Source organism: Papilio machaon, chromosome 9 (assembly GCF_912999745.1).
Source record: "Papilio machaon chromosome 9, ilPapMach1.1, whole genome shotgun sequence".
Classification (NCBI taxonomy): Eukaryota; Metazoa; Arthropoda; class Insecta; order Lepidoptera; family Papilionidae; genus Papilio; species Papilio machaon.
The window spans coordinates 8,054,291-8,067,668 of NC_059994.1; the positions used below are offsets into that span (position 1 = coordinate 8,054,291).

Here is a 13,378-nt window from a genome sequence, read left to right on the forward strand (position 1 = left end):
ACAGTACTGTAAGATTTGAAAGACATCATGTCAAATTGTTCAGAAGAGAGCGCTAACGTAACAAAACGTGATAACAATTATGAAGTAGTGGAACTGACTGGTAGATAACTTTAACAAAAACTTATTTTAAAACAATATTCTAGTAGATAAAACATTTGTGCGTATTTGTGACCGAGCCAATATGAGGCACTTACAAGTGAAGAAATGTGATGCTAAATTATGTTCTTCACAATCACATCACTCCTTGACTTTACAACGGTAGTCAAGTGTTTGTGATTATCAAATTTGGGTTGTTCTAGTAAAATTTCAATTTTAGAATGGTAATCCGTTGTAAAGTACATTGAGAAAAATTTCTAGGACATGGCCGATACCACCAGCTGGTTCTGGTTGCTTGCTGCATCATCAGCAACGGCGTGGCACTGGATATGTTCGGCTTCAGCATCGTTGTGACGGCGGCCGCCTGCGATCTGCAGCTTGACATCACACAGATTGGAATACTGGCCTCAGCGCCATTTGCAGGTTGGTCACTTTATAATGATCTGTGTTTGTTTTACAACTACATTAGTAAGAAATAATAGTATAAATACGCGGGGACTCAAAAAAATCTAGTTGTAAATATAGCGTGTCACCCGGGAATAGTGTTGCTTTCTAACACTGAAAGAAATCTTCTTATCGGTTCGAAAGGCACGTCCGAACGCCAGGTACCATCCCATCTGGATGGCTGGCATTCCACAACAGTGCGATTTTCCCGTAATTTTCTGCCTCTCACAGCGGCGTTGTGGAATGATCTCTCTTCGGCGATATTTCCTACCCAATACGACTTAGGGTAAGGGGACTATAGGAAGCGAGTTTACCTTCTACTTAAAGGTCGTTAACGCCTCCGCAATTCCTGCGATGTTGCAGTTGTCGATGAGCGCCAGTGTTCTTGTCTCTCGTTCTCTTATAACAAAAAGTAAATTTAGAGTCTTATATTAGGAGCAAACAAGTAATCATGTCTCCTCTTTTTAATATTAAAAAAGATCAGTAACATGGTTGTGTTACACTGTAACAGTTACAATTTTTTCTACATTATTATTGTTTTCTTACTCAGAACTCATTTTATTTTTAATGGAATCCGGTGTTATCTGATGTTTAGTGACCCTTTAACACTTTGGCATTTGCAAGACGATAAGTTGCAGTGTTGTCTATTACTAGACAGAGGAGAGGACAAACAGAGAGATGATATGAACAGACAGAGAGATGAGATGTGTTCACTTGATGACCAGGAGTTTTGTTCGCGTTTCCGTGGGGCTATTACGCGGACACCGGTGGCAGAAGACGTGCGCTGTTGCTGTCCACAACTGTTGGCTTCACCTTCGCAGCTCTCAGCAGCTTCTCTATCAACTGGCAGATGATGCTCGCATTTAAAATAATTGGATCCAGTTTGTATGTGTAGCTGTTGATCAGTTATCAATTTAATAATTTCTTTTCTTAAACAATTTTTTTATCTAATTTATTTGCAACAGGTTAAGTTGCAACCATGGTATTGCCTGCAATATTACTAGTATTATATATGTAACGGCTAAACGGATTTGTATGAAATTTGGCACGACGATAGATTACTTTCCGCATTAACTTAATATTTTAATTCCGCGCGAAAGAAGTCGCGGGTAAATCTTGTCTATAAGTATTAAACAATCATGGAATATGTCTAACGCATGTTCTGTAAACGTGAATCAATTCAAGATATGATTGTAATTTATTCCAATATCTTTTAATGATGATTGATACGTTGTAAAATATTTATTGTTTGTGATAATTTCTAATCTTATTGAGTAAATCATTTGAAATATACCGTTTGAATGTTGTAAAAGTATATGATAAATTTTATATAACTGTAAAAATACGTAAACTTTAGTAAAATTAAATCAAAAGATAATAAAGTAGACATCCGTGTATGATACACTTTGATAGCAATATTACTAACTGTTCCCCGCGATTCCGTCCACGCGAAATTAAAAATATACATTATAAGTAGCCTATGTGCTTGTCCAGACTATGTTCTACATCTGTGCCAAATTTCATAAAGATCCGTTGAGCCGTTCCGGAGATACCTTCAAACAAACATCTAAACATTCGCATTTATATTATTAGTAAGAAGTATGAGTTTAGAATGGGTTTTCGATTTACAATACACGCACAAAATAATATCATCCCGCTCATTCTTATTGAAAAAAAGTGAGATAAATATATGTTTTTGTTCAGGTGTTTCGGTAGGGAATATTGTAGACATGGTTTTTAATCATGTAACAATCAATTTCTTGTTTCATGAAAAACTTTTAAAGGAGTGAAAACGAGAAGAAGGTACATAAGTATAATGTTATTACATATTTCCATCTATATATAAGTAAGGAGGTTTTACAAAAGTTATTTATTTTACAAAGTATTTATAACGCACATATTTTACTATCATATAGTTAGAACGTAAGCTATCCTTAGTTTCGATTTTAATAAATTTTATATCATTAACAGTTCATCATCATCGTTCACCTTGGTGATGACTTACTTAGGAGAGAGCATCGGCAGCGCGCGACGTAGTCAATACCTCTTTATCATGAACAGCATGAACCTGGCCTCGGAGATAGCGTCATTTGGTTCGTAGACATAAATAAACATTAACAATCGGACAGCGACATCTGTTGATGGATAAATCTAACTAGCTTACTACCTTACTGAAAGTCCTCAATAAGTTACCAAGAGAGACCACTAGTTTAGATTTAGTATGATAAATACTACTTAAGGACTTCGGGAGTTTTTAACTACAACGTATATAGTTTTTTTTTGTTTAAATACTCTCGTACATTATTTGCACACCACAATCAATAAATACATAAAGGTCGATTTTTATTTTATTTCAAGTTATTGTTTTCAGGTCTTGCACTGTTCATTTTGCCACTAACGTTCCATTGGTCAGTACCATGGCTTCACGTAACATTACGCGCCTGGAGGCTGTTTACATTTATCATTGCTGTACCATTGGGAGTAGGCGCTGTGTTATTATTCTACCTCTATGAAAGTCCAACATTTCTAGCCAATAAAGGTGATACTGAAGAAGCTATAAAAGTGTTGCGGAAAATCTTCGTATTCAACGGTGGAGATGAAAAAGAAGAATTCGTGGTATTTTATAACATTTCATAAATGTATATTTTAAAAGATTTAGTGGAGCCAAGCAGTAAATATTAAAAGTTACTAACATAATTAATGCTACTTATACTAGTATAAATGAAAATTTGTTAAATTAAGGATATATCATATTTGTAAAAGATTAATTAACTTGTTTTTCATATAAATAACGCCTGTGGGAAAAGAATAGCAAAAACTATAATTCGCGGATTTTCTGATTTCAGATTGGACACCTAAAACACAGTGAATCAGTAAAACTCAAAGAGACAATCTGGCAATCGTTAAAGAAGCAAACTGTGCCACTGTTCCAACCTCCGTTATTGTGGAGAACTTTACAGTTGTTTTATTTATTGGTTATTTGTTGTACAACGTATGTTATTATTATTCCTTAACACAACTAAGATAGCCTGACAGACGCTTAATAATAAAGAGTAACCATATTTTTTGTTTCACAGGAATAATGTGTTTCTTATGTGGTACCCGACTATGGTGAATTTGTTTTTCAATTCAGTGTCTAGTGGCTCTAAGGATATGGGCTTCTGTGAAGCTGTGGTCCAAAACATAACGACTGATATAAATGCTGAAAACGTTAGTTTTACATCAATTATTTTATTAAACATTAGTTTATATTAATATAACTAGCGCAATCTAGGGACAAATAGTATAGTAAGGTTTTTTTTTTAAAGATCTGGCAAACGAGCTATTGGTCCTATTAGTAGCTGCCTATAAACATCCGCAATTGCAGATGCATTGACTACTTTTAAACGACAGAGGAAGAGACGAACAGAAAGAGGATATTTCTGCTTTCTAAGCGTTCCAACCTCCGTCTAATCCACTTCCCTTCCCATCCTATCTTTATAAAAAAGCGCGGGAAGGGAAAGAGAAGTAAAATTAGGACTTCAGTACGCACACTCATCAGACGAAACGTGGAATTATTTTCACTTGACGCGTGTCTTCTGTGTGGTCATGGTAATGCACCGCTCGTGTAAACCCATTCATGCACCAGATGTTGTTAATTGTTAGCACACTTAATTATATGTATTGTCTTTTCAGTATGTGTGCGATGACTCCATTTCTTTGAAGACAATCTACTCTGGAATTGCTCTTGGAGTTTTCTTTACGGTCATCAATCTCGCTGCATCGAAGTTGGCTTCGTGGAGACGTTTAGTGCTGATTAGTTGCTACTTGGTGGCAGCACTGAGCTGTATTCTCGTCGGATCACTTACAGAACCTATTGCCAGCATGATATTTTTTATTTTGATACAAATAACAGCTATCGGTATTGGTTCTGTGTCATCATATTTTGTTGACTTGTATCCTACGTCTAATAGGTTTGTATTAATAATTATAATTAAAATTCAATTAAAAGTAAAAAAAAACATTGATAATTATAATTTAAAAAGGCTCTACGACTCATAGCATTAAAATTAACCGGGTGATATTTTCACCTACTTAATTTTTTAGTTGTGTGTCCGCAAGGCCGGGTTTATTCTGTGTAATCTCTGGAACGGCTGGACCGTTTTTGACGGGACATGGATGGGAAAGTAGCTGATGTACATGGGCGTATTATAGACTTTTTTAGGTCTGTGCTGACAAACTCTCAGGCGACCGCCATTATATATATTTTCGAAAATAATAAGCTTGTTAAATACTCCCAACTTGTAGAACTATTTGATGTTTTTCCTTTGTTTTGCATAACTTGAATTGTTCTCGCAGAGGTCTGGTGACTTGCCTGGCCATGATGGTAGCGCGAATGACGTCATTTTCTGGAGTTAACCTTCTCGGCGCCGTCGTTTTAAGCAGCTGTAACCTTCTATTCTATAGCTGGGCGGCTTTCGTCTTAAGTATGTTTTTTATATGATTTTCTTCTCCTTTAACCTTTCTCGATATGTCCTTACCCATTGTTTGTTTCAATTCTAGACTTAAAGAATAGTACACAATTTACGTTCAAGTGTCAATGGAATATAATAATAATAATACCAATTGTGGCATGAATGGGTCGGCTCGACCGTTGGAATACCACCACCACACAGAAGACAGGCGTCAAGTGGAAGTAATTCCATGTTTCGTCTGATGAGTGCGTGTTGGGGCTTAATTTTACTCCTCTTTTCCGTCCCATCTTATTCTTATAAGGAAAGGATGGGAAGGGGAAAGATATTTCCTCTTTGCCGCATCTGGGAATTACGGATGTCTATGGACGGACATCGTTTTGCTAATTCGATCGTTTAGAATCGAATGATCCATTCGATTTAGGTGGTCTTATCCCCTTTGTGACACTTGTGCAACCATCCGAAAGAAAAACATTACATTTACCTTTTAGTCTAGACGTTTGCATATACTTGGTATTAATACATATTAAAATATATACAAATTTATTTTGTCAGGTAAATTAATATGAAATTATGTTATCAATAAAGTGTAAAAACTGTTATATGTAATTATCAAGTGGTTCATAATTAATATAGTAGCGGAGGGACGTGGATGTACAATTTTATTTTATTTCATTTTTAGATGTGGCATTATTTTTTACACCTACAATAGATATGGATTGAGAATTTCTTAATATATTCAATTTCAATTGCAAACTACATTAAAAAATAGATAGGTCGGTGTGTATGTATGTATGTATGCTTTTTGTAACACTGTTTTTTGGGATTAATACGTAATTTCCTCAACAGGTGGCGTCGCGGTTGCATTATGTCTACCGTCTGACAGAATGAAATAAAGTTATAGCTGTAAATTGTAATTGTAATGATTTCTTACCTCGATTCAATTATAATGAAAGCCACGAGTTTTGAGATGATAAGTTTTATAGGAAATGGAATGGCAAAGAAATACAAAAACCATTTTGTAAGCGATTAAAAAACATGAACCAATGTGAACGTTTCAGTTTTTTTTTATAATTTATAAATTAGTACTTAGTTCTAAGAAAGGATATTTTGACGTTAAATTAATTTACGTTATTTAAATAAGATATGTTTACATTAAAAGAACTAGTATTTGTTTTATTTAATTTGTTTTTTTTTTTGTCCAAGACCACATGTAGAAAATCTTAGTAAGTTAACAAATAAACAAAATAATTTTGTTTATTGTTGTAACTACATTTTACAGTAATACGTACAAATTATTACACGAATAAATCATTTTAAATAGCTCAATACACCAAATTGTTGAACAATTAAAAGCCAATGACAGTCCCAGTAATGACTAACATAACGTGACGTCGTAATAATTTGAAGATGGTCAGATTCAGATGGTTTGTAAAGCGCCGCATTCGCTCGAGGTAGGACATGGAGTCGGAAACAAAAGTCGAACACAAAGTCGATACAGTTGGTGTTTATAACTACGATGACGCCGTCGAATTAACAGGTATTATTTTTAAATAATAATCACTTAAATCAGTAAAAAATATACGTTTAATAGTATCCATATAAGTAATTAAATTTGATATAAGTACTAGTAGATTTATTAGTAATTGAGCATAATCTGCTTTAAAATAAACATAACCTAAAAATGGTTAACCTAAAAATTTGTTGTTTCTTCATCGCATAACTTGCTCAACGGGTTTGTGAATGTTGTTTTGGATTCTTGTTTTTGGATTAGTCTATTGAAATAGAAACTTAGGCAAATTATTTGCAAAAATTTGACTGTAAAATAGCGTTACTTTCAACATTGTGATTATAAATAAAACCTATTACATACATTCTTAAAAATTAAAGGCATTGTTATTGTTTTTATTAATTAATCAGCCAGTATCTATTAGTCTTTATGAATAAAAATAACTATTTTTCATAATAATATGTTTATAATTAAACTCATGAGTTTAGAACCAACCAGTATTAATTAAATTGCATGATTTATAAAACAAAATAAGAAATATAATAAAAAAATAAAGATCAATCAATTATATGAAATTAAGAAAGTAATCTACGAAGTACTTACAATGCTATAAAAATCATCTTATTGTGATATTTATTACGACAAAAATGGACATGGCAATTATTCAACTATTACTAATTACTTAGTTTTTTTTTATAGGAGAAGAAGGCAAACGAGCAACGGACCGAAAGTTAGTTAGTTTAACTGTTGGTTTTTATTGTTGGAACATTCTTAGCCCCATCGTACACAAGGGAACGTGAATCATCCAAACTAATCTTACTAATATTATAAATTAGAATAGATGGTTGGATGGATGTTTGTTTGAAGGTATCTCCAGAACGGCTTAACGGATCTCGATGAAATTTTGCACAGATGTAGATCATAGTCCGGAAGAACACATAGGCTACTTATTATGTTTTTTTTTTTTAAATTCTGCAAGGACAGAGTCGAGGGCGACAGCTACTATTGTATATTACGCAACGTGAATCGCGTTGCGCATGCTCCGTTCTCATAACGTTGAATGGTCAACACTAGTTGTCTATTGGTCAGTGCATTCGTTTCGAAGCGTTTCCATAACGAATTTCAAAAACGTATGGAACTGACATGTGACAATTACTTGACTTAACGTAAGTTACTAGTCTAGGGGGGCAATGTAAGCATCGTGACTACATTTCAATGTCAATTATGTATTTGCTCCGCCATCTTGAAAACAGTAATGACTGTCCTTATGACGATCTTCACAAACAGGTTGCGAGTGACTGATGATGGCGATAAGAGAATTATGTATGAACCTTTACGACATTGTATTGCGAAAGTCGCTTAACGATTAAAATCGCCGAGTTTTGTAAATTGAAGTTGAATTGTGTACGAAGGGCCTTACTGTGATTTTCGAATGCAGGAATGGTTGACTTTGTTTTTTCAAAGACAATTAAAGGATGATATGCATTGCCACTAGACAGGCTATAAGCAGTTATTCTGTGTCTATTTGATTTTCGCCATTTTGGCGCAGACGGTTTCGGTGTTGGAAACTCGAACTACTTTATAATAGAGATAGAATTAACCGACAGTAACTACAACTGGCGCTTTTAAGTTGAAATGAAGCATAAGCTGTCATTTCTAAGGAGCGACCTATCCATTGAGATCAGTGCTAGATAATAATTTAATTTGGTGTTTGTGAAATCACGTTTTTATTGCGAACGTCATGATTGACGACAGTTTTTGTATTTTCTTCGATATATTCATGACACCTTGACGCTTTGTTCGGTTCGTTGGCGTATTATCGTGTAGTTGGTGTGTTTTTAAAGACTTTTCATTCATGGTTCATTAAAAATTTCAAACGTTCAAGTTGTTATATAGATTTCTATTCATCTTTTGTATCTGTTTATTTTTCATTTGACTTTAAATACTTAGGATTTGAGGCCTTGATTTTATGCTTACTAATTAAACTGAAATAACAATTTTTACAATTGCTGACCAATTAAAATTTATCACTTTATTTTTTCTCCATTTTTAGTTATCATCAATTAAAAATGTCTTTTACCTCAATGTCCATAATAATCGTAGTTTTTCTAGGTCTAGGTCATGGTGTACTTGTAGCTAAGGGCCTATGTAAACATACTGCTTTAAGCCACTGTACACGGACAGTTCTACAGTCGGGTCGCCGCCAGCAGCATTTATATATTCGTAGAACTCTACTACAGTAAATTTGTATTAATACAGCTATTGTCATCCCTTTCATGATAATTCAATAAACAGAGACAACAATATGTATTAATATAAATATAATGGCAGTTGAATTCTACGATAAGTTATACGTCAACTGATGCCAACTGCTTCAAGCTACTGCTACCGACAGCTTATGTCCGTGTACAGCGGTCCTTAATTGTATAAATATTTCGTAGGCCATGGCCGCTATAACTATCTCGTCCTGTTCACGTGCTGTATCATCCACCATGCTGTGGCGCTGGACATGTTCGGCTTCAGCATGGTGCTCGCCGCTGCCACCTGTGACCTGCAGATTGGTATTAAAGAGACTGGGATTCTCGCTTCAGCACCATTTGCAGGTAATCGATTCACATCTAGCCAAGCTTTGATGAAACAAATATGTAGGAACCCTAGAAGTAGAAAAATCTATCCTCAAATTAACGACAGAGATAACAAATACCATGACATGTATTAAAAGAAGGAAAGTACGAAATAATATTAAAAGCTAAAATAGAACTTGAAGATCACGTACGACTAAGAAATAAAATTATACTTGGTGATGAAAATATTAGTATGTAAACTAAGGAATCATACTAAAATAACCATATATAGGTAATTCATAATAAAACAGACATATGTAGTACTAAAATGTTGGAACAAAGCTTGGAGTAAAAATGTTTACAACAGTGTTGCATTGTGCAACTTTGCGTCCAATAAGCAAATTTTACCCAAACATTTCAGGTGTTTTCTTCGCCTTTCCTTTTGGCTACTACGCAGACACCGGCGGCAGGAAACGTGCGCTGCTATTGTCTACCATTGTTGGCTTCACCTTCGCAGCACTCAGCAGCTTCTCGATCAACTGGGAAATGATGCTCGCCTTTAAAATAATTGGATGCAGTTTGTGAGTATTCTTGAAAGTCACTTTAGGTTGACTTCTTTTGTCGTACAAACGGAATATTTTACAGGATCTTATAAATGGTAAACCACTTGACTAACCTATGTTACTAATATTATAAATGCGAATGTTTGGATAGATGTTTCTTATTACCTATCTCTAGAACGACTAAACAGATCTCGCTGAAATTTGGCATGGATGTAGTCTGGGAGACCACATAGGCTAATGATTATTATTTTTTTTAATTCCTCGCGTTAATTCCTCGTTGCATGTGGACACCATTTTATATTTTTTTTAAATTTATGTCAGTTCCACAGCTTCCTTCGCTTTGACCATGGCGTACCTTGGCGAGTGTGTCAGCAGCAAGCACCGGAGTCGGTATCTTATCATCATGGTCAGCATGGACCTCGCCTGCGAAGTTGTTTCAAATGGTAACATTTTTAATTTACCCTCTTTTAAGGCAGATATGTTGTTCTTCTTAAAATTATTGCTTCTGTAAGAATGTAATTTGGATAAATTTTTATAATCTGTTTACGGTTTGTAATAGCAATGGAAAGCCCTGATCTACCATACCATAATTAGAATGTCCATCTGTTCTATAGCTTATCCCACTTGATTTTATATGTTCACAAATTTGTAGCATCTTAAGTGACAACCTTGTCTGTTCAAATTAATTTTTATTTTTTTCAGGTATCGCGTATTTTGTCCTGCCTCTCACTTTCCACTGGCCAATACCTTGGCTCTTTATAACTTATAGTCCTTGGAGATTGTACACTTTGATATTAGCTCTGCCTTTAGGAATAGGTGCTTTACTTCTTCTCTGTCTATATGAAAGTCCCAAATTCCTAGCTAATAAAGGAGATACTAAAGAAGCTTTGAAATTATTACGAAGTATTTATATCATTAATGGTGGAATTGAAGAGAAATTTCCGGTAATGTATTTCTACAACTAATACTAAAGATTACAAACCTTATTTTTCAAGTTTTTCGGCAATGGATCATAATTTTGGTTCAAATTTGAAAACAATACAACTAACAATATTCCACAGATAAAATCTAAATTGGTTTACTCACCAGTGTAATAAAATAAAACAATTTTTAAACAATTACAAGTGTTACTAAGTAGTAATTTTCTAGTTTATGGTTAAATTGTTACAGGTGAAACAAATTAAACAACCGGAAGAAATAAACAGCAAAAATGACACAATTTGGTCGTCATTAAAAAAGCAAACTGTGCCATTGTTTCAACCGCCATTGTTGTGGAGGACTTTACAGTTGTTTTATCTAATGATTTTATGTTCTACAACGTAAGTGGATTTATTATTTGACTTATAAACGTTTCATCAAACTTACAACGGCTGTGGTATTGTGGGAACATTAGAATGTTATTTATTTTTACGAAGGATAAAAACTGACCAACAGTCTTTTTCAAAAATAACCTAAACAGTAGAAGGAATTTCTGCCCACATGTGAGACCGCGATCCTCAAGAATGAGGAAACGGTGCACTGAGGGATGTCAATGCCCTTTGATTAGTTTTATTTTAGTACTAGTTTTTTGTTGCGTTACTGGGAGGTTCCACTTCTGTAAAAAAAGTTTAAAAGTCATCTAAGAACGTCCGAAAGAAGTAATCTTATAGTATAAATCGTAAAAACTAAGGGTAAAGAATAATTAAAAAGAACAGTGGACCATAATGCAAAAAACGTCTTACTATATCTGACGTTATTCACGGATCGAGTGCACATGTAACTAGTTAGCAGTCGAGTAACGAGTAACGTCTGACACCTGACGGGTAGCGGTAGTAAATCTGACAAATTTTACGGATTTGTATAAGCTTCAAGAAGCAAGCATACCATTTTCTTAAAGACCAGCAACGCATCTGCTGTTCCTCTGGTGTTGTTGATGTCCATGGGTGTTGTTGATGTCCATGGGTGTCGTTGATCACCTAGGTGTGCCCGTCGCTGGTTTACCCACCCCCCAAAAAAAAAACAAGAATGAAATTGATCACATTATGTTTCTATACATGCTTCACCAGTGAAAACGCATGTCTATAGTGGTAAAATCAGACGGAATTCTCGATTTATCAAGTAAACTTATGGGTTCTTTATTTTGATTGTTATTTTCCAGAAATAATGTATTCGCGATGTGGTTTCCGACTATGGTGAATTTATTTTTCAACTCAATATCTGACGCCTCATCAAACTCCGGATTTTGTGAAAGCGTTGTCCAGAACGTTACAATGAATACACATAATGTTGATAATGTAGGTGAATTTTAATAGTCATTTTTAATTTGCACATTTTCTATCAGCTCACTATACGTCCCCACTGAGGGGCTCGGAGCCTATTCCAAGTTAGAGGTGATTAGGATAAAGTCAACCTCACTCACCCAGTGCGGGTTGACTTAACACATATCATTGAATTTCTTCTAAGATTGAACATTTGATTAACTACAAGCTAAACTACCGTTAATTGCTGAACTTAAACTATATAATTACGAGCTTTTGTCCGCGACTCCGTCCGCGCGGAATTAAAAAAAAACTTTATAAGTAACCTATGTGTTCTTCCAGACTATGATCTATACTGTGCCAAGTTTCATCAAAATCCGTTGAGTTGTTCCGGAGATATCTTCAAAAAACATCCATCTAAACTGATATGATTAATCATATGTTTTTTTATTTTCAGCTTGAATGTGACGATTTCATGTCTTCCAATACAATTTACTCTGGTATCATACTTGGACTTATAATATCTTCTTTGAACCTGTCTGTCTCTACCCTGGCTTCTTGGAGACGTTCGGTATTGATCGGTTGTTATATAGTATCAGGAGTTAGTTGTGTGCTTGTTGGTTCGTTATCACATCCGATCGCTAACATAACCTTCTTTATCTTGATACAAACGTCTGCTATTGGAGTGGGAAGTGTTGCGTCTTACTTCGTGGATCTTTATCCGACGTCATACAGGTTTGGTAATCATTTCGATTTCTATTTACACGATATTATTAATTGTTGGTTTAGTTATGTATAATGTATATTTCAGAGGTCTGGTGACGAGCTTGGGCATGATGATGACCCGCCTGACGTCCTTCGCAGGGGTCAATGTACTCGGCGCTGTTTTTGTTGACCACTGTAACTTGATCTTCTATTCTTGGGCAATTTTCGTTTTAAGTATGTTCCGTTACTTGGTTTCTTTTTATTTGTTAGTTATTTTGATAAAATTAATTAAATCATGCATTTTTTTTCATCAGGTGGGGTTGCGGTAGCTCTGTTCCTGCCGTCTGACAAAAGGAAATGATTATATATAATAAAGTTTCTAAAACAGAAATGCTGTGTTTTATTTCTCATCACTTGGCATGTGGTCAAAATAACCATTATTTGGTCCTCCATACACCTTTCAGTAACGTATTTTGATCAGATTTTAAGTTGTTTTCAACGCCATCTAGCGTTAAATAGACAATTTAAACTCCAAACTAGCGCCACCTTTTGAGAAATATTTTAACAGTCTATTGTATAAAAGGTATAATAAGTAAAATGATAAATAATTTCTTTTTAAAATTACATTGTTGATTACAAAGAACACAATGTTGATCGTACACAGAATAGAGGACAATTGTAAAAGATCTTCTTCTGTGTCGCGTCAGTCTTTACAGACTGGTCGTAGTCATCAAGTAGGCGCCGTGACCTGTTTCAATACACGCCTCCACTCTTCCCGGACTACTGCTTTTGGTCTTTCTCTACCTTT

The 13,378-nt window shown here is 34.7% G+C and overlaps 2 protein-coding genes and 1 long non-coding RNA gene across 4 annotated transcripts; all 3 read left to right on the forward strand.

Annotated features, from left to right (window-relative positions):
- LOC106711823 (synaptic vesicle glycoprotein 2B) lies at nt 1-3,741 on the forward strand. Its single transcript, XM_045679416.1, is given in 8 exon segments — nt 1-100; nt 358-519; nt 1,266-1,425; nt 2,512-2,633; nt 2,912-3,156; nt 3,387-3,451; nt 3,453-3,532; nt 3,618-3,741. Coding segments are annotated over 8 exon segments (945 nt in total). The 5' UTR covers nt 1-27; the 3' UTR covers nt 3,656-3,741.
- Nucleotides 3,742-4,295: 554 nt separating this feature from the next.
- Nucleotides 4,296-6,014, forward strand: LOC123721250. Its single transcript, XR_006756193.1, has 3 exons — nt 4,296-4,493; nt 4,879-5,006; nt 5,841-6,014. It is a non-coding gene; the product is annotated as an uncharacterized LOC123721250 (long non-coding RNA).
- Nucleotides 6,015-6,397: 383 nt separating this feature from the next.
- On the forward strand, nt 6,398-12,961 carry LOC106711834 (synaptic vesicle glycoprotein 2B-like). Of its 2 annotated transcripts, none has more exons than XM_045679351.1 (10): nt 6,398-6,531; nt 8,943-9,104; nt 9,487-9,646; nt 9,950-10,071; nt 10,331-10,572; nt 10,799-10,947; nt 11,766-11,901; nt 12,323-12,600; nt 12,677-12,804; nt 12,885-12,961. In XM_045679351.1, exons 1-10 carry the CDS (start codon nt 6,453-6,455, stop codon nt 12,929-12,931), a joined length of 1,503 nt encoding a protein of 500 aa, XP_045535307.1. In that variant the 5' UTR covers nt 6,398-6,452; the 3' UTR covers nt 12,932-12,961. The 2 variants fall into 2 exon arrangements, with proteins under 2 accessions (XP_045535307.1, XP_045535308.1); XM_045679352.1 differs by lacking the exon at nt 6,398-6,531 and adding an exon at nt 8,278-8,331.
- Nucleotides 12,962-13,378: the final 417 nt, after the last annotated feature.

What these genes read in the sequence shown, in the direction of transcription:
- LOC106711834 (XM_045679351.1), top strand. Translation starts at nt 6,453, where the DNA reads ATGGAGTCGGAAACAAAAGTCGAACACAAAGTCGATACAGTTGGTGTT. An exon ending in AAAATAATTGGATGCAGTTT is followed by an intron (nt 9,647 to 9,949) that starts GTGAGTATTCTT and finishes AATTTATGTCAG; the next exon opens with TTCCACAGCTTCCTTCGCTT. An exon ending in TTGGGCAATTTTCGTTTTAA is followed by an intron (nt 12,805 to 12,884) that starts GTATGTTCCGTT and finishes TTTTTTCATCAG; the next exon opens with GTGGGGTTGCGGTAGCTCTG.